At 43.0% G+C, this 22264-nt stretch overlaps 1 protein-coding gene across 2 annotated transcripts in view; it reads right to left on the bottom strand.

Moving 5' to 3' along the window:
- The window catches only part of DNAJC24 (DnaJ heat shock protein family (Hsp40) member C24), a 76678-nt gene that overhangs the window by 13749 nt on the left and 40665 nt on the right, over window positions 1-22264 (bottom strand). For both annotated transcript variants that reach the window (XM_069738976.1, XM_069738977.1), the window contains exon 3: window positions 15523-15658. In XM_069738976.1, coding sequence (XP_069595077.1) covers window positions 15523-15658 — 136 coding nt within the window. The remainder of the gene's footprint in view (window positions 1-15522; window positions 15659-22264) is intronic.

Here is a 22264-nt window from a genome sequence, read left to right as displayed (position 1 = left end):
TTTCTCTGACTCTATGAGGTGTGCATTATACTATTTGAGAATGCATTATACTCATAGGGGGATGCATTATACAATATAGGGGCTGCGTTATACTATATGAGGGTTGCGTTATACTCTATGGGGGCTGCGTTATACTCTATGGGGGCTGTATTCTAGTCTATGGGGGCTGAGTTATACTATATAGGGGCTCAATTATACTCTATGAGGGAGGAGTTATACTCTATTGGGGAGGTGTTACACTCTGTGGGGGGCTGACTTATACTTATGGTGCTGCATTATACTATTTGAGACAAACCTGGTGACAGGTTCTCTTTAAAGTCAGTTTAAAAGGTAAACACTGGTCACACCAAATATACATGGTGGGTCATTTATATGGATACACCTGGGTGGGTCATTTATAAAGTTGCATTCAAAAATGGCCGACTTCAAAATGGCTGCCATGGTCACCACCCATCTTGAAAAGTTTCCCCCCTCCCATATACTAATGTGCCACAAACAGGAAGTTGATATCATCAAACATTCCCATTTTATTTAGGTGTATCCATATATATGACCCACCCAGGTATATCCATATAAATGGCCCACCCTGTAGATGTGACTTAGATTTTTTCTTTTGCTCATTCACTTTGCATTTTGTTAATTGACAAACATAAATTGTCACCTGTATTTTTTAAAACATTCTTACTTTTCAGTATAATTCCACATCTGCCTAAAACCAAACTTTGGCACAGTACTATGTATATATATGGAAATACACATTTGACTTTGTCCTAGCAAATCAGGCATTATTAACATCTATTCAAACATGATAAAAATGATGAGAGCTTTATTGACTGTGGTTTCCTATAAACTCTTTCTACACAAGAGAGACACGGAAGAGTAAACCACACGATCCGGTAAGTCTGTTGGGTTTATACAGTAATAAGGAAGCAATTATTGTCTCAAACGCTAACAGAGACCGCTCATCCACAAGGTTTACAAGCCACAGGTTCAAGAGGTCTAAAATCCAGAGATTCTTCCAGGCTGAGTAACGTTACGGTGATTAGTAGTTTGGCTACGACAAATCAACCATAGTGCCAAAGACTCATAAAAATAAAACGTATTTATCATTTATTTTATATGGAGTGCTGCCTGCATTTTTTCCTATGTCTGGATTGAGGCAAGTCTTGGATATTTTGTCTGGGAGGCGTCCACCCACCTGTTGGTAAAGTGCTGTTCCAATTTTCTATGTTTAACTATCCATATAAAAATATTGAAGCATTGTAGTTTTTACGCTGGCAACTAGACGTCACACAACAGACTGATACTTTCCCCCTTCTGTGGGTCACTTGCCAGTTTTATATAGATTAAAAGGGACATCCAGGACTTTAAAGGAAAAGGCATGTAGCTGCTAACAGAGACAACTACCTGTCTATTGTACCCAGCGCCGGTCACTGACCGCTCCTGCCAGAGATTCAGCTGCTCTCTGTCAACAGAGCAGTAGTTGCTCTTCTTGCTGACAGGGCGGGACTACTGGTATCATGCTGATTGACAGCCGGCTTCCTCCAATTAGGCAGCAGAGAGCAGGTTGTCAATCAGCATGACACCAGTAGTCCCACCCTGTCAACAAGAAGAGAAACTGCTGCTCTGTTGAAAAAGTAGCCGAATCTCTGACAGGAGCAGTCAATGACCGGTAATTGCCTCTGTAAGCAACTACATGACTTTTTTTTAAGTCCCAAATATCCCCTTTAATGCAGATAAAGCCATCTTATTATCAATATAAAATGGCATTTTCAGCTCTCCTCTCCCTGTTCTGTGAGGAAAATGGCTACATTCCATCAATGTATGGCAGGATTCAAGAAGATTTCATGGGAACTACAGCGACATCAGCAGGTAAGCATGTCCAATGCCTAAGAAAATGTATCCTCCACTCTTCTATCTAACAAACCCGAACTGTGCACATGGCAGCTACCCCCAATCTACAGTGTTGCCTCCAGCACAACCGTAGAGGGTACCTTTGATACCTCACTCTAAAATCTAACCATCATCTATATGACTAGGCTAAATGGTTCTGCACATGATGCAATCTCCTTTGTCTCCAAATATGTACTTTTCTGGGAAATATAATCTATTACATTTTTTTGGCAATTGATTCCATGAAGCTGCAGCTGTGTCTATAGAAACATATTAACATAGTTATTAAGGTTGAAGGAAGACTTTAAGTCCATCTAGTTCAACCCATAGCCTAACCTAACATGCCCTAACATGTTGATCCAGAGGAAGGCAAAAAACCCATGTGGCAAAGAGTAAGCTCCACTTTGGGGGAAAAAAATCCTTCCCGACTCCACATACGGCAATCAGACTAGTTCCCTGGATCAACGCCCTAACAAGGAATCTAGTATATATAACCTGTAACATTATACTTTTCAAGAAATGTATCCAGTCCCCTCCTAAATTTTAGTAATGAATCACTCATTACAACATCATACGGCAGAGAGTTCCATAGTCTCACTGCTCTTACAGTAAAGAATCCGCGTCTGTTATTATGCTTAAACCTTCTTTCCTCCAGACGTAGAGGATGCCCCTTTGTCTTAGGTCTATGATTAAAAAGATCATCAGAAAGGTCTTTGTACTGTCCCCTCATATATTTATACATTAACATAAGATCACCCCTTAGCCTTCGTTTTTCCAAACTAAATAGCCCCAAGTGTAATAACCTATCTTGGTATTGCAGACCTCCCAGTCCTCTAATAACCTTGGTCGCTCTTCTCTGCACCCGCTCCAGTTCAGCTACTGTGGGGCAAAAAAGTATTTAGTCAGTCAGCAATAGTGCAAGCTCCACCACTTAAAAAGATGAGAGGCGTCTGTAATTTACATCATAGGTAGACCTAAACTATAGGAGACAAACTGAGAATAAAAAATCCAGAAAATCACATTGTCTGTTTTTTTAACATTTTATTTGCATATTATGGTGGAAAATAAGTATTTGGTCAGAAACAAAATTTAATCTCAATACTTTGTAATATATCCTTTGTTGGCAATGACAGAGGTCAAACGTTTTCTGTAAGTCTTCACAAGGTTGCCACACACTGTTGTTGGTATGTTGGCCCATTCCTCCATGCAGATCTCCTCTAGAGCAGTGATGTTTTTGGCTTTTCGCTTGGCAACACGGACTTTCAACTCCCTCCAAAGGTTTTCTATAGGGTTGAGATCTGGAGACTGGCTAGGCCACTCCAGGACCTTGAAATGCTTCTTACGAAGCCACTGCTTCGTTGCCCTGGCGGTGTGCTTTGGATCATTGTCATGTTGAAAGACCCAGCCACGTTTCATCTTCAATGCCCTTGCTGATGGAAGGAGGTTTGCACTCAAAATCTCACGATACATGGCCCCATTCATTCTTTCATGTACCCGGATCAGTCGTCCTGGCCCCTTTGCAGAGAAACAGCCCCAAAGCATGATGTTTCCACCACCATGCTTTACAGTAGGTATGGTGTTTGATGGATGCAACTCAGTATTCTTTTTCCTCCAAATACAAAAAGTTGTGTTTCTACCAAACAGTTCCAGTTTGGTTTCATCAGACCATAGGACATTCTCCCAAAACTCCTCTGGATCATCCAAATGCTCTCTAGCAAACTTCAGACAGGCCCGGACATGTACTGGCTTAAGCAGTGGGACACGTCTGGCACTGCAGGATCTGAGTCCATGGTGGCGTAGTGTGTTACTTATGGTAGGCCTTGTTACATTGGTCCCAGCTCTCTGCAGTTCATTCACTAGGTCCCCCCGCGTGGTTCTGGGATTTTTGCTCACCGTTCTTGTGATCATTCTGACCCCACTGGGTGGGATTTTGCGTGGAGCCCCAGATCGAGGGAGATTATCAGTGGTCTTGTATGTCTTCCATTTTCTAATTATTGCTCCCACTGTTGATTTCTTCACTCCAAGCTGGTTGGCTATTGCAGATTCAGTCTTCCCAGCCTGGTGCAGGGCTACAATTTTGTTTCTGGTGTCCTTTGACAGCTCTTTGGTCTTCACCATAGTGGAGTTTGGAGTCAGACTGTTTGAGGGTGTGCACAGGTGTCTTTATATACTGATAACAAGTTTAAACAGGTGCCATTACTACAGGTAATGAGTGGAGGAAAGAGGAGACTCTTAAAGAAGAAGTTACAGGTCTGTGAGAGCCAGAAATCTTGATTGTTTGTTTCTGACCAAATACTTATTTTCCACCATAATATGCAAATAAAATGATAAAAAAACAGACAATGTGATTTTCTGGATTTTTTATTCTCAGTTTGTCTCCCATAGTTGAGGTCTACCTATGATGTAAATTACAGACGCCTCTCATCTTTTTAAGTGGTGGAACTTGCACTATTGCTGACTGACTAAATACTTTTTTGCCCCACTGTATGTCTTTCTTATACACCGGAGACCAGAACTGTGCACAGTATTCTAAGTGTGGTCGAACTAGTGACTTGTATAGAGGTAAAATTATGTTCTCCTCATGAGCATCTATGCATCTTTTAATGCATCCCATTAAACTTAAATTAAGACATTAGACTTAGGTCTCCCATATGGCCACCCCCAGGGAAGTTTTAAAAATTAAGTTCAGTCAAATTTACCCCTTCTCTCCGAAGCCTGTTTTCACCTTCCTGACTAGGCTATTTTTTTTGTTATTCTGGCCAGTGTCACTTTATGAGGTAATAACTATGAAACGCTTCAACGGATCCCACTGATTCTGAGACTGTTCTCTCAGGACATATTGTACCCAATGACAGTGGTAACATTTGTTATGACTTGTGTTTATCTGTGAAAATATTGCACATTTGGAGAAAATTTTGAAAATTTCACAATTTTCAATTTTTTTTTATTTTCATGCCCTTAAACCAGAGTTATGTCACACAAAATGGTTAATAAGTAACATTTCTCACGTCTACTTGACGTCAGCACAATTTTTGAAACATAAAAAGGGTTAAAAGTTGACCAGTGATTTCTCATTTTTCCATCAAAATTTACAAAACCATTTTTTTTTTTTACGGACCACGTCACATTTGAAGGGACTTTGAGGAGTCTATATGATCAAGTGGCATCATTCAAAAAACTACACCCCTCAAGGTGGTCAAAACCACATTCAAGAAGTTTCTTTACCCTTCAAGTGCTTCACAGGAACTGAAGCAATGTGGAAAGAAAAATGAACATTTAACTTTTTTTCACAAAAATTATACTTAGAACCATTTTTTTTATTTTCACAAAGGTAGCAGGAGAAAATGGACCACAAAATTTGTTGTACAATTTCTCCTGAGCACGCAGATACCATAGCTGTGGGGAAAATCTACTGTTTAGGCACATGGCAGGGCTCGGAAGGAAAAGAGCAGTTTGACTTTTTAAATGCAAAATCAGAGGGAATCCAGAGCCCATGCCATGTTTCATTTGGACAGCCCCTGATGTGCCTAAACAGTGTAAACCCCCCACAAGTGACACTATTCTGGAAAATAGACCCTTCAAGGAACTTATCTAGATGTGAGGTGAGTGCCTTGAACCCCCAGATGCTTCACAGAAATTTATAACGTTGAACCGTGAAAATAAGAAAATTCTAATTTTTTTTCCACAAAATGTTCTTTTAGCTTCAATTTTTTTTCACTTTCTTCACAAGGGTACCAGGAGAAAATGGACCCCAAAAATTGTTCTGCAATTTCCAGAGTACACCGTATGTATTTGGTCGAAAGCTACTGTTTGGGCACACAGCAGGGCTTAGAAGGGAAGGAATGACTGTTTAGAGAGCAGAGTTTGATGGAATGGTCTGCGTGCGCCACGCTGCATTTGCAGAACCCCTGATGTGCCTAAATAGTGGAAATCCCCCACAAGTGACCCCATTTTGGAAACTACATACACACTTTAAGAAATGTATCTGGAGGCATAGTTTTATAGTAATGATTATAAGGCTTTTGGTTTTACTGATGTATTAATTTATAATGTGATGGCACAAGTAAATTGTGAGGAGTACATCAGAGTATAAAAGTATGTTGTGTCAACAGGGTAAAACCAAACTGTATTAATTTCTGGACATGTGGTATGCTTTGAAGCAATCCTTAATGCAAAGGCCAGGTTTCTCAGGGCAGGTTTCACAATAGTAAATTGTGTCTTTTTGTATGGCACATGGCACTGTATGGTTTGAGAACCTGATCTGAGAGATCTATACCCCCCATATACTTATTATAATCCAATTTGGGACTTTTGTTATGGTACCTAGGACAGTGACAAGAGAGCTGTGGTCACGGTGTATGGTGGTCAGGATAAGGACAACCCTCTTGTCCTTATACTTGACCACCAGCATGTTGTCACTGCATTGAGCTCTGCTGTCGCCCTTTCTCAGCAGTTGCCCAATTAGCAGTTTAGGGAGGCATCTCTGATTTTTTCACACAGTGCGGCATGCAACTGTACCTCTGACAGGGTCTTGAAGAGTGGGATGCTGGTGTAAAAGTTATCTACGTACAGGTGATAATCCTTAGCCACCAGTGGGTGCAGCAATTCCCACACAATTTGCCCACTCATCCCCAGGACGGGGGGTCATTCAGGTTGTCCTCCCCTTTATAGACCCTAAATCTGTGGGTGTACCCGCAGGTACTCTTGTACACTTTAATTCCGTACCTGATTCTCTTACTGGGCAGGTATTGTTGGAATTTTAGCCAGAGATTCATCAATACAGATGTCCCTTTGGGGGCTGTACGCCTCAGGAAATTTTCTGCTGAGGAGGTCAACTACTGGCTGAATTTTATATAGACAATCAAAGTTAGGATCATCTCGGAGAGGACACTGGGTATTATCCATATAATGAAAAAATTCTGTTCTTGTCATGGCCATGCGGTATACCGGTGTGCTGTAGAGAATATCAGTACTCCAGTACTGGTTTTCTGACTCTGCCCAAATGCAGCACAATGCCCCGGAATGTCATTATTTCTTTATTATTTCATCGCTGAAGAATAATTTGAAAAAGTCAATTTCAGTGAGGCCCGTAACATCAAATTGGATTCCTGAGCTGCCCATGAAATCCGGAATAACAGGCTGAGAATTTTCGGGAGGTGGAGTCCATACGGGACTGATTACTGTAGGGGTTGCCTGGATCCTAGGGCACCTTTCCGGGGGTCCGTCCTCACTAGATGAGGAGGAATAGAGGAATGTGGGATCTTGCTCACTGCCTCAATCCGTGTCGGAGGCAGTGACACTGCGACATACGCTCTTTAATGCACTAGCTATAAATTTGCTGGCGCTAACTACTCTTTTTTTTTTGCAAAAGAGAAACGGACGTCATTAATACTGTAACATACACTAGCCTAATGCACTAGCTAGGAAGCTACCCGGCAATAACAATTATTTTTTTTTGCAAAAGAAAAACGCTACTCCCTACCTATGAAGCTACTCTGTAAGAACTACTATTTTCTCCTAAAATAAAATCGGACATCACTTCCACTGCGACGTCCGCTACTTCAATGCGCTACTGTTATGATCAGGTGGCCTTGGAGCAGCATGAAATGACCTTCGCTGGAGCAGTGGTAACTTTACTGACCGCAACCCCTGATCCTATCACAGCAACTAGAAGTAGCCGTGGGGTGTGCCTAACCAGACCTAGACACCTCGACACAGCCTAAGGACTAAATATCCCTAAAGATGGAAATAGGAAAACTCTCGCCTCAGAGTAGATCCCCAAAGGATAGGTAGCCCCCCACAAATAATGACTGTGAGTAGGAGAGGAAAAGACACACGCAGACAGAAAACAGGGATAAGAAAAGGAGGCCACTTCTACCTAGATAGGAAAGGATAGTACAGGATACTATGCGGTCAGCATAAAACACTACAAAATATCCATAGCAGAAAAATACAAAAACTCCACCACCTAACTAAAGATGGGGAGAGTATATCTGCGACTCCAGCGAGTCCAACTAGACTGAGAAAAACATCAGGCACAGTCTAGCAGGAACAAAATAGAAACAAGATAAGCACAGAAATTAAACACACAGCAGTGTGTCTAAAAAAATGAAGAAAACACTTATCTTAGCTGAATTGGCAGCAAGCAGGAGGGTCCAGGCAGAGGACCAACACTTCCAAAGGAACATTGTCTACTGGCAAGGACTAATGAGTCCTGCACAGCTAAATACCCCAGTCCGAATTGCAATTAGCAGAAACACCTGTCCAAGACTGCTGCTCAGGAATAACTGCATTACCATCAACAACCACCGGAGGGAGCCCAAAAGCAGAATTCACAACACGCTACCTCCCTACCAATAAAGCTACTCTGTACTAACTGCTATTATTGTTTTTTCCTAAAAGAAAATTGGACGTGATTTACACTGCGACGTCCACCACGCTAATTATATCTAAAAATTAAAAAGTCCCTTGGTGCAGACTCTGATCAGCAGCGATACAAATCAGACCACGAATGCACAGCGCAGGACACCATGCACATGGAAAAGGAGCAAAAATACACATGAGAGTGGGGGAGATTGGGGGTGGGAGATGAGTGGGGGAGATTGGGGGTGGGAGATGAGTGGGGGAGATTGGGGGTGGGAGATGAGTGGGGGAGATTGGGGGTGGGAGATGAGTGGGGGAGATTGGGGGTGGGAGATGAGGGGTGGGGCTGGGACAGGGATTGGGGAACTGCTCCTGCTGGGATGACAGACTGGTCACACAACAGCCAGCGCACAGACAGCACAACATGAGACAGATCGCACTGGCCACCAATGAATTTCTTTCACTCATGTAACACAGGGCATATACAACCACTCTGCACACCAACTCTGAGGTAAAGATGGTGTGCAGAGAGGGGAATCACTATTTTAGATTAACACCTTTGGGGTTAATCGGACAAGGTGACGTCGTGATCACCCCATCCATTGTGACTGTTGTGATTGGTGCTGTCTGAAACAGCGCCGATCACAGCATGTCATATTGATTTTTTTTCCCCAACTTGATTGTGACATCGCTGTGATTGGCTGGTCAGAACTAATCAGTCAATCACAGCAATCGCCAATGGGGGGGGAGTGTACAGCCCCCCAGGGGCGATGTGCAGGGATGGCCTGTTGTCAGAGACAGCAGCCAACTTTACTCAGTCACTGCACAATGCATAGTGGTGACCGAAAAAAGCGTCACTGTATATGTACTTAGCTTTGCGAGAATGCAGATCTGGCAACATAGTATACATATGACGCATGTTGGGAAGGGGTTAAAGTGGACATGTTCACAAGTCAAAAGTGGCCAGTTTTTGCTCCTATTTTATTCCTGCTGTCCCTCTGAACATTACGGTTTTTGTTTTCTTAAAATCCGTCATACAGTTCCCAAGCTATGGGCTTTTATTAAGTGCAAATTTTTAAGGCTTTTTCTAAGGAGGCGTGGCTTACAAGTTTTCTAGGGGCGTGTCTGTAGGCTGCTCTGCATAATTACTCTGAGCCACACCCACTGGTAAAGACCATAAAGATTGACGTTCAATAAAAAGGCCTATGTCTCTGAAACTGTACGGCGGATTAAGAAAAACAAAACACAGATTATTCAGGGGAGCAGCGCTAATAAAATAAGGGGAAAAACTAGCCAGTTAGCCTGATGATTATTTGTTTTAACGTAAAAAATGGTCATAAAAAACCACAAATATTCTAGTATTCCCACTCCTGTTCAATCGCAAAGTTCTCCTTCATTCCACTGATTGGCTTCACGATCAGATCTGTCTCTGGCTAGGAGAAGACGGCTGCCATGTAATGCGTTTCCCATTGATCTCTCGGAAATCAGACAAAATACAACTGCAGAGAATAAATAGAGAGTAGACAGACTTCTGTATCCAGGTTTCTGAAAGACGATTTGTTTACGGAGCTTGCATAAATTCTCACAGAATGGAAAAAAAAGTGTTTTTATTGGTGCTCTTAATTTTTAGGTTTCCTACCCCTTTAAATATACAAGTCCTAAATATGGAATCATCACTTTCTGAAAATGGCTGTCTACCCAAAATGAAACCTCCATTGTAGGCCCCCGACCCCAGCGTGACGGCAGCTCGGCAACTCTATCCAGACAAGAGGAGGGGGCTTTATCAATGGAAAGCTAATAAAGTCACAGGTCAGAGCCTTCAGTGAAGAGGGTCACGTGTTTGTGATAGGGGGTCAAGGGATGGAGACCCCTAAATACAAAAATGGCCAATGTAAGTGAGAAGCACCATGCTAAATAATGACAAGAGACATACCATAAACTAACACAAACAGGAAAAAGGTGCTCTTCATCCTGGGATCCTGTACAGTGTATAGGCCGTGAATTTTACAAGATGGCTACTACCACCAAATTTACAACCAAGACGCCAAAAAAGTAGAGAAAAATAGCAACTGGCCCAAGAATCTGATAAAGCTGGGAGCAGTTTGTTTCTCCAATGTCTAATACACTAATAATTCTGATGTATGGTCCGAGCACCAAAGCTAGCCGCCCCCATAAAATGCTAACAGCGGGGGGGCTCGAATGCGGGAAGAAGAGGAAGATGTGATGGAGCGAACCTTGCAAACAATCTACAGCGGCAGCTCTCTCCTTTCAGGCCGATGGTGGCTATGCATGAAAGAGAAGCCAGAGTGTGTTACTGCAATGTGCCACTGAGTGTTTTCCCCATAGGCAATACACTATTATTGAGCCCCCCTCCCATTAGCAAGAAGGGTGGGCATACATTTATTGAAGGCTCTAATGGAAGGCTGAGGGACTCCTACCCCCAGGCCCAAGCAGAAAGACAGGCTATCACATCATGTAACAGGAGCCTGTGTGTGACAGATCTGACCTACATTTCCCCCTTCCTTGCTCCCAACAGCCTGTCGCTGCTTTAAGAAGCTATTTTCTCAGAAGCGCAAAAAAAATTTGCAGGCGAGAGATGCTGATTTATATAGAAATTTGTATATTAAATTAACTCTTCCAGTACCAATGTTTTTTTTAGTAAAGTCACAGCAAACTACTGAAAATGTTCATGTCTACGGAATTGCCAACGTGTAACCAAAAACAGCTCCTCATCTTCTGACATGTTGTTGTAGACAGGTCTGCTGTTTGGTTCTTTTTCGCCTTGTCCAGTGCTAGCGGACTGTGCATATTAGCCATTCATCCACATCTTGCACTGCTGAGAGTTAATAAGGCTGAGACAGCTTCTGGCGAGTGCTTTGTGTGCCCCTCACACTGTGCCCCTCGTACTGTGTGTATACAATATTTATGGAAGTGTGGGAGCTACATCAGTGCAAACTTAAAGATGTCGTCAGGGCTAAAAACAAAAAACCTCATATTGGGGGTGTGCCTTAGCTAAATGGTTAGGGTGTCAGTACCTGAACCCCCATAATCCTGCCCCAGCGCACACACAGAGCGGGATACAGATGTAATAGAAAGTATAGGCTTCGTAACCTTCCAGGATGTGTTTTCTACTGCACCCTTCCTCCACTCTGCTCTGTGTGCATGCTCAGGTTGCAGCTGTGCACTCCGATTACCTAACCTATATGGTAAGGGTCTCAGGACCTGAACCGCCATAATGCTGCGCCAGCGCACACACAGAGCGGGATACAGATGTAATAGAAAGTATAGGCTTCGTAACCTTCCAGGATATGTTTTCTACTGCACCCTTCCTCCACTCTGCTCTGTGCGCATGCTCAGGTTGCAGCTGTGCACTCCGATTACCTAACCTACAGTACACACCAAAAGTTTGGACACACCTTATCATTTAAAGGGAACCTGTCACCCCGTTTTTTGAGATTGAGCTATAAATACTGTTAAATAGGGCCTGCGCTGTGTGTTCCTATAGTGTATGTAGTGTACCCCGATTCCCCATGTATGCTGAGAAATAACTTACCAAAGTCGCCGTTTTCGCCTGTCAATCAGGCTGGTCAGGTCGGGAGGGCGTGGTGACATCGCTGGTTCTTCCTCAGCTTTACGTTGGTGGCGTAGTGGTGAACAAGCAACGCGCGATCTGCGCTGTCATCCCTTTCGTCGGTGGGGGCGGCCATCTTCCTGGGGCCGCGCGTGCGCAGATGGAGTGCTCTGCTGCATGGGGCTTCAGGAAAATGGCCGCGGGATGCCGCGCGTGCACATTAGAAATCGCGGCGGCCATTTTCCCAAAGCCGAGATGCAAACTCGGCTTTGGGAAAATGGCCGCCGCGATCTCTAATGCGCACGCGCGGCATCCCGCGGCCATTTTCCTGAAGCCCCGTGCAGCAGATCACTCGATCTGCGCACGCGCGGCCCCAGGAAGATGGCCGCCCCCACCGACGAAAGGGATGACAGCGCAGATCGCGCGTTGCTTGTTCACCACTACGCCACCAACGTAAAGCTGAGGAAGAACCAGCGATGTCACCACGCCCTCCCGACCTGACCAGCCTGATTGACAGGCGAAAACGGCGACTTTGGTAAGTTATTTCTCAGCATACATGGGGAATCGGGGTACACTAAATACACTATATGAACACACAGCACAGGCCCTATTTAACAGTATTTATAGCTCAATCTCAAAAAACGGGGGTGACAGGTTCCCTTTAAAGATTTTTCTGTATTTTCATGACTCTGAAAATTGTAAATTCACACTGAAGGCATCGAAACTATGAATTAACACATGTGGAATTATATACTTAACAAAAAAGTGTGAAACAACTGAAAATATGTCTTATATTCTAGGTTCTTCAAAGTAGCCACCTTTTGCTTTGATAACTGCTTTGCACACACTTGGGATTCTCTTGATGAGCTTCAAGAGGTAGTCACCGGGAATGGTCTTCCAACAATCTTGAAGGAGTTCCCAGAGATGCTTAGCACTTGTTGGCCCTTTTGCCTTCACTCTGCGGTCTAGCTCACTCCAAACCACTGTGGAGGCCAGGTAATCTGGCGCAGCACCCTATCACTCTCCTTCTTGGTCAAATAGCCCTTACACAGCCTGGAGGTGTGTTTGGGGTCATTGTCCTGTTGAAAAATAAATGATGGTCCAACTAAACGCAAACCGGATGGAATAGCATGCCGCTGCAAGATGCTGTGGTAGCCATGCTGGTTCAGTATGCCTTCAATTTTGAATAAATCCCCAACAGTGTCACCAGCAAAGCACCCCCACACCATCACACCTCCTCCTCCATGCTTCACCGTGGGAACCAGGCATGTAGACTCCATCCATTCACCTTTTCTGCGTCGCACAAAGACACGGTAGTTGGAACCAAAGATCTCAAATTTGGACTCATCAGACCAAAGCACAGATTTCCACTGGTCTAATGTCCATTCCTTGTGTTCTTTAGCCCAAACAAGTCTCTTCTGCTTGTTGCCTGTCCTTAGCAGTGGTTTCCTAGCAGCTATTTTACCATGGAGGCCTGCTGCACAAAGTCTCCTCTTAACAGTTGTTGTAGAGATGTGTCTGCTGCTAGAACTCTGTATGACATTGACCTGGTCTCTAATCTGAGCTGCTTTTAACCTGCGATTTCTGAGGCTGGTGACTCAGATAAACTTATCCTCAGAAGCAGAGGTGACTCTTGGTCTTTTTTTCCTGGGGCGGTCCTCATGTGAGACAGTTAATAGTGCTCTATGGTGGTTTTTGCAACTGCACTTGGGGACACTTTCAAAGTTTTCCCAATTTTTCGGACTGACTGACCTTCATTTCTTAAAGAAAAACGAGTGGCCATCATTACTTTACTTAGCTGCTTTTTTCTTGCCATAATACAAATTCTAACAGTCTATTCAGTAGGACTATCAGCTGTGTATCCACCAGACTTCTGCTCAACACAACTGATGGTCCCAACCCCATTTATAAGGCAAGAAATCCCACTTATTAAACCTGACAGGGCACACCTGTGAAGTGAAAACCATTCCCGGTGACTACCTCTTGAAGCTCATCAAGAGAATGTCAAGAATGTGCAAAGCAGTCATCAAAGCAAAAGGTGGCTACTTTGAACAACCTAGAATATAAGACATAATTTCAGTTGTTTCACACTTTTTTGTTAAGTATATAATTCCACATGTGTTAATTCATAGTTTTGATGCCTTCAGTGTGAATTTACAATTTTCAGAGTCATGAAAATACAGAAAAGTGTTTAAATGAGTAGGTGTGTCCAAACTTTTGGTCTGTACTGTATATGGTAAGGGTCTCAGTACCTGGACCCTCACAATCCTGCCCCAGCAGACACACAGAGCGGGATAAGGATGTAATAGAAAGTATAGGCTTTGTAGCCTTCCAGGATGTGTTTTCTACTGCACTCTTCTTCCACTCTGCTCTGTGCGCTTGCTCGGGTTGGAGCTGTGCACTCCAGTCACCTAAGCTCATTGGTAAGGGTCCCAGGACCTGAACCCCCACGAACCTGCCCCAGCGTACACATACATCTGGATACGGATGTAACAGAAAGTATAGGTATTTTTTCTACTGCATCCTTCCTCCACTCTGCACATGCTCAGGTTGCAGCTGTGCACTCCGGTTACCTAATCTCATTGGTAAGGATCCCAGGAGCTGGACCCTCACAATCCTGCTCCAGCAAACACACACAGAGCAGGACACAGATGTAATAGAAAGTATAGGCTTCATAGCCTTCCAAAATGTTTTCTACTACACCCATCCTCCACTATGCTCTGTGCGCATGCTCAGGTTGCAGCTGTGCACTCCAGTTACCTAACCTATATGGTAAGGGTCTCAGGACCTGAACCCCCACAATCCTGCCCTAGCGCACACACAGAGCAGGGTACGGATGTAATAGAAAGTATAGGCTTCATAGCCTTCTAGCATATGCTTTCTAGGGCATCCACTCTACTCTGTGCGCATGCTCAGGTTGGAGCTGTGCACTCCGGTTACCTAAGCTCATTGGTAAGGGTCCCAGGACCTGGACCCCCACTGATCTGCTTGTAATTAAAAGGGAACTTAAATGTAAATAATACATACAAAGGTTTTGTAACTCTTCCACCTAATATAACACGGACATTTAGAACTTAAATTAATCCCACAAAAAAGGAGGCCTGGACAGATAGCTAGAATAGCATATTATAGAACAAGTATAGCCCACCTAGCGAGCAGCCCCCAGTGCCAGTATTACATTGGTCTTGTCATTGCACACGTGTCGATGCCTCTTCTGATATTGTTTGTGGCGGTTGGCAAGATCGTATTTTTTTTTTTAAATGCTCGTTAAATCCAAGGTCCTAAACACTGTGCTTGAATGACAGCAGTGGAAACCTAAGGTTGCACGGTGCGCTGTTGCTTTGGGGCGTAACATATGAACCCAACTTGTCAGTGGAGATTGCGGAGATGCAGTAAGCACAGATGAGTCATTCAATGCTAGCAATTTCCCCCAGGCCCACAGAAAACATACCCTCCACTATGTAATTTTAAACATACCGGTCTAAAATAGCCCAATTCTCTGTCGTGTACAGCAAGAGCAATAAGAGAAAAAAAACGCAGCCGCACTGTGGCTCTCAACTGCCGTCTATTATTTATAAGGAAAAGAGCAAATGGCTGAAAATAGAAAGGGCCAAGCTTATTAACAAACAGGAGGTGTAATCTCCCTGCTGCCGAGCCAAAAAAGATCCAGAGGAGGAGCGACTGCGGGAACTCACCACGCCGCTGCAGGTCATAGGCTCGCCTCGTCTCCTCGTTTCCCAGCATCTTCCATGCCTCACTGATTTCAATGAACTTTCGTGCACCCTCTTTGTCTTGTTCGGAAATATCCCGGTGTTGCTTATCTGGATGGTGCTGTCCATGTGAAATGAAAAAAAGGGATAGAGAAATATTATCTCTGTACAAAACTTTTACTGCACATCCATGCCCCCCAGTGGGGTTCGGGGCTCCTACATCTTACCCATGGCAACCCCCAACTCCGCAATCAGCTGATAGTACTGCAGGGCTGACAGTGCCCCCTCATCCTCCGAGCCAAGCCCCAGGTCAGGGCCAGCCGAATACATGTGTAAACACAGGACAGGCGGATACTGGCCACAGTACATAACTAGCTGCCCTTTACCGGCATAGTCTCCGGCCAGAGGCCTGTGTAGGGAGGGCACAATTCACACTCACATTACAAGATTTCAGAAATGATAGCAACCACTTATTGTAGCAAAAAATGTTATCTAGAATGTCACTACTATATGCACATGCCATATAGGGTCTCCCAGTGAGCCCTATGTACTGAAAGGGGCCACCCACTCTGGTTTTTTAAGAAGGGTCCAATGATAATATGATCACCCCAAGTAATCAGCTGTAATCTATGGAGGAACCTATAAAAAAGTGCTTATTATCCCTGCAGTGCCCCCACAGGAGAAGTGAAGTATTACACAGATCAAACATCAGACAGTGTATTCTCAGACACGATGGGTCCTCCAGAGCCAGAGATATTCTCTGTGGCTGCTCGGTTTTCTGGCACGTATTGAGAGCATTGAACACGGGACCTTCTTATTTCAGAATATCACGATAGGATGTTTTAAAATTGTCTTTAAAACCAGACAACTCCCAGAAGTTTTGGTATTATTCTCAACCTCCATTCTTACCTAGATAATGGAGAAGATTTCATATCTATTGGCCACCAAGATATCTTCATGCATGCAACATCTTTTTGTATTATTTCATTCTGAGCTGCATTTCTACACTTATAAATCTGAAGACCTTCGTGTAGATTATTTACTGAACTATCTATCTGTATGTGTTTGTGTCTACAGTATATAAGGGAACTATACACCGCTTGGACTTTTCCTGGTATATTACAGAACCACATCAACCACGATGGAATTAATTAGGCTTTTTACGGCTATTAAAACAGAAAAAGGCTCTTTAAAGGGAACCTGTCACCCCCTGGAACGTGTATGACCTATTAATAATGGCATACTGATAATAGAGATGTTACACTAGTCCTACCTGTATGCCTCATATTAATGGTCTTATTGTTATATTCTTTCTGTATGCTAATGATTTCTTCCAGGCTCTGGGGTGTGCAGCGCTTGGTAGAAGTCCCTGCCTCCTGTCTTCATTGTAATACTTACCTCCTAACATGCACATCAGCTGTGTCACCAGAATCCCGCACCTGCACCCTGCACTCCCTCCACAATGCGCACCTCTTCCTCCCTTCTATGGGCACTGCATCCTGGCATCTAGTGCGAAGGCACTGTGACCTCCGGCGTGCGCAACAGTGCATAGTCATCGCTAGGAACCATGTGTACATAGTGATAACTATGCAGGGAGGAAGTGGGGAGAGCACCATATGGTTGCACTTCCCGGGGTGCCTTCGCAGATCACTGAATGCAGCGCCTATAGAAGGGGGAAGAGGTACGGATATTTGAGGGAGTGCAGGGCGCAGGCGCGGGATTCCGGACCCATAACTCAAACAGAATGGAACAGGAGGCAGAGATTTCTTCCAGGCACCACACGCCTCAGAGCCTGGAAGAAATCATTAGCATACAGAAAGAATATAACATTTCTCAACAACAAGACCATGAATATGAGGCATACAGGTAGGGCTAGTGTAACATTTCCTGTATGGCCATATTAATAGGTCAGGTCCCAGGGGGTGACAGATTCCCTATAACATCAACATAAAAGTCCAAGGGGGTAAATACCTTTCGTACACCTAAGTCAACAAAACGGTGTATTATTTCAATTCAGCTTGGGCCTTTTTTTATACCACCCCTTTAATTAGTGCATTGCAATCGCCAAGTGTTCCTAGAGAACCATTAGAAATGTACCAGAATCAGGATCCATGGATTAAACGCTTCATCGCAGCATTATTACGTCAGAGTGATACTTTGTTGCATTTGGGCCTGTTTTTTGCCTAATTTTCCATGTTTTTCGCCTTTCACTTGTGTCTAATACTTCTTTTAGTAGTAAAGAAAAAGACGAGCAGTCTCGCTAGTGGTGGTGCAGACTGAACATGGAGGGGTACTCCAGAATATAGTCCTATAAAACAACAGTCGCACTCAAAGAAGAGATTTTCAGAGTTTTGGTTAAGCTGAAAAGCGTGGTTTTCTTTATTACAAACACCAAAATAAAGCTATCACCGCAGTGTTTCAAGGTAGGTGACGTTTCGACCCACAGGGTCTTTCTACAAATTCAAGTAAGGTTTCAGAAACAGAGCGAAGGGCACAAATCCCTGGAGGGGTGTAGGAGTCCCGTTTGGGGCTATAGCTGAGGAAATACTGGTATCTGCGGCGGTGGTGTGTGCCACCGCCGCAGATACCAGTATTTCCTCAGCTATAGCCCCTAACGGGACTCCTACACCCCTCCAGGGATTTGTGCCCTTCGCTCTGCTTCTACAAGTTCAAGTAAGGTTTGAGAAAGACCCTGTGGGTTGAAACGTCACCTACCTTGAAACACTGCGGTGATAGCTTTATTTTGGTGTTTGTAATAAAGAAAACCACGCTTTTCAGCTTAACCAAAACTCTGAAAATCTCTTCTTTTGAGTGCGACTGTTGTTGTATAGTACTTCTTTTACTTAGCACCTTTTTAAAGTGTACTGTAAAATGTGTTTGCCTGTTTTTTTAATTCTTATTATTATGTTTGCCATTGTGGGACAGGATCAGCGTTTTCAGCTGTCTTCTCTTGATATCACCATTTGTGACGTTTCATAAAGTCCCGTCCTCCCCTGCACTGAGTTTATGTACTACAGATATTTTGCACAGTTTTTGTGTCATTTTGTGTAATGCCACATTTTGTTAAGGTAAAGAGTTGCAAAAAAGGCTAAAGAGAAAAATAAAGGCCATTTTTGACGCTCCAAATTCATATTAGGTGTAATTTTAAAGAATTTGGCAAAAAAATGATGAGTACCAAAGGACAAAAAGGGAAAGGAACTGTATCGGCCCCTATATCTTTCTGCCATCAGAAGCACTTGTTGCTCCACAGGCTCCTGCTCCAGTTCCTCCAGATATTTCTCAGTCTTCTGATGGAGCGATTTAGACCCCACTGCTCTGTAGAGAGGCCTTGTTGGTGCGGATAGCCTGGAGCTACGCAGCTTCCTTTGTGGCCGACATGGTTCATCGGCTGCTAATTAGGTAGCATGTTCTGTCACCGCTTTCAAGGTTTCTTGTCTATTAATTGATCTTCATGTCTCTCTACTGTCCTGGCCTTGTAGTTGGAGATTAGCACCTCAGCAGAACCAAAGGACATTAAAGCCCTTACTTATATCATGGTATAAGATTACTAATCACAAAATGAAATAAGGACACCCTACCAGATTTCTCATCTTCCATGGGACCGAACAAAAAGAGAAAGTACATAAATAATGAACACACATATTTTTGTATAGAACTGCACTGCACGCTGACCTCGCATGGAGCACTTTTCCAGAATATCCTGTTCAGATGAAAGGGCTACATCTTTGGTAACATGTCCATTCAAAAAATGGTTACAAAGAAAATATATAATCAGAAAATGACCTATTTTTAAAAATCAGGTTTTTATATTAAATGTATTTATTTTTATTTTTTACATTTTTTTCCCATTGCAGAATCTGTAGTAAAAATACAAATTAGAAATCTTGCAATTTCTATGCTGGTCACTGGGGCTTTTTTAGACTCCAACTTCCTGTTGTTTCAGGAAACAAGACATGTACATAGCCACAATGGCCTGACCCTATTTTTTGTATTCAAGACTATAATGAGCTTGTGCAAAGGTCACTGTAAGGCTAAGTGCACAAGTTGCTTGTCAATGTACTACATGGATGGCCAGACATTTTAATGCTCACTATGTAATGGTCACAAAGAAAAAATAAATATAAATAAATGTAAAAAAAATATAGATCTTTCTAGTTAACATGAAAATTTGGAATTGTTGTAATAAGACAAGACAGTAAAAAAAATTAAAAATATTACAAAAAATGAGAAGTGTTCTCTGTATTGTACTAGGGTCCAACTTCTCATTAATCACAGATTCGCTGCCCTCAATATCCCATCATATATCAATGTGTGGCTATATTGTGAGTATGACTAATTGTAGTATATATATGTGCTTCAGAATAACCCTTCCGGCTCTTATGTAATATGTTGTTGCTATGTAATTAAAGCTACAATAACTGCAATATAGGAATATTCCAATGGTTATAAACAGTAGGACCCTCTCACAGTGATGGATATGTATGTAATTTACTCATGCAACCAATTTAACACAAGAACAGTGGTTTACGTGAGACCACACCAGAGTCTCCATCGCCAACCGGAATGTTTCTTTTTGTCCTTTTAATAGTATGTGCAACAAATTAATTAATTTTCCTTTTTACGTAAGAAATGTAAAAGAGGTGTAATAATATGGTGCAGACAGGACAAAGGAGCCATGTCATGGGTAAAGAAAGCACATTGAGACTGACAGGTGCCAACCAGAGGAAAAACAACTGGTAGGATGTACGTTCACCATTTTGGAGGCATGTGGTGGTCCGCACCTGTTGTGTGTACTGTGGTATGCCTTCAAACCATCTATTATAGCAGACAACAACCAGCACGTAGGAGCTGCATGGCAGGCACAGCGCAGAGGGGTGCCCGGGCACGATTCCCCTCCTAATATATAGTACAAAATCCACTGAGAAAAACTGAAATCATTTCGATGGGAGAAATAAAAAGAATAAAACTAGGGTCACGTGATTTCAATATTGAAAGTCTGAAATTATTGAATTTTTTTTTCTCAAAGCATTAGATACACCATGAAATACTGTGAAGATGGTCATGAAGTGACTTGAATTTGGCAAAACATCCGAGCCCAACTATATTTTGCCACAACTTACATCAAATCAGCCAAAAGCATGTGGGAAAATGTCTGATGTCTGGTGGAAAGCCAGCCCTATGCATCACTAAAAGAACACCATACTGGCAGTGAAACATGGTGGAGTCAGCATGATGCTTTGGGGCTGTTTTTTCGGCAGCTGGAAATGGGGCTTTAGTCAAGGTAAACAATTCTGAACAGTTCCAAATATGAGTCAATTTTGCATAAAAAACCTTCAGGCCTCTGGTAAAAAGCTGAAGAGGAATTTCAGAGCTCAGCACAACAACGACACTAAGCATACCTCAAATGCAACAAAATAATGGCTGCGCCAATCCAATTGTGAATCTGTGATCTGAAGAGGACGCTGTACATAAGAGATGCTCTCATAATCTGACTTGCTGTCACTGCAAGTAAGAGCAGTCAAAGATTGCCATTTCTAGATGCGCCATGCTGAAAGACTAATACCCAAAAGTCTGAATTACGGTATGTAATGAATCCAAAGAGTCCTTCAATAAAGTATTAGTTTAAGGGTGTGCACATGTGCATTCCCTCACTATTTTAATTCCTTATTTTTTTCTTATTCTATCTGAAAAGATTTCAGTTTATTTTTCACGTGACTTGTACAGAATATAGACAACTTTAAAAGGTGGAAACCATTCTAAAATTAAGAGAGATGAGCGAACCCAAACTGAAAACTTGGGGGTTCGTACAGTTACGGTCCAGCGCTAAACGCCGAATATGGATTTCTGCCAGGAGAGAGGGAGGGGGAGAAATAAAAGTGCATGAGAGCCTGATTTCAGTGATGTGTCACTTATTAGGCTGTGTGTTGTAGTTTCAGCACAATCAGTGTTTTATCATGAGGAGATTATCACTGCCAGACTACATCTCACATGCACAGCAGTCAGGGTAATCTGCGTAAACCCACCCCCACCACTGTCTGGCAACTTGCTGACACTGTACACAGAAATCTGTCAATCAGGTGTGGGCGGAGTTATACACAGCTCAGCATTCTGAGTGCTGCTACATCTGCAACACATAAAACAGATATTCTATCAAAACTGTACCAAGCAGTACAATATGTGATACAGTTGTGCTCAAAAGTTTACATACCCTGGCAGAATTTTTGCTTTCTTGGCCTTTTTTCAGGGAATATGAACGATAACACCAACATTTTTTCTCCATTCATGGTTAGTGGTTGGGTGAAGCCATTTATTGTCAAACTACTGTGGTTTCTCTTTTTAAATCATAATGACAACCCAAAACATCCAAATGACAACCCAAAACATCCAAATGATCCTGAGCAAAAGTTTACATACCCCATTTCTTAATACCGTGTATTGCCCCCTCTAACATCAATGACAGCTTGAAGTCTTTTGTGGTAGTTGTGGATGAGGTTCTTTATTTTCTCAGATGGTAAAGCTGCCCACTCTTCTTGGGGAAAAGCCTCCAGTACCTGTAAATTCCTGGGCTGTCTAGCATGAACTGCGCGCTTGAGATCTCCCCATAGTGGCTCAATGATATTGAGGTCAGGAGACTGAGATGGCCACTCCAGAACCTTCACTTTTGTCTGCTGTAGCCAATGACAGGTCGACTTGGCCTTGTGTTTTGGATCGTTCTCATGTTGGAACA

Source organism: Ranitomeya imitator, chromosome 9 (assembly GCF_032444005.1).
Source record: "Ranitomeya imitator isolate aRanImi1 chromosome 9, aRanImi1.pri, whole genome shotgun sequence".
Taxonomy (NCBI): Eukaryota; Metazoa; Chordata; class Amphibia; order Anura; family Dendrobatidae; genus Ranitomeya; species Ranitomeya imitator.
The sequence above is the reverse complement of the archived record's forward strand: the minus strand, read 5'-3'. Positions and strand labels throughout refer to the sequence as shown.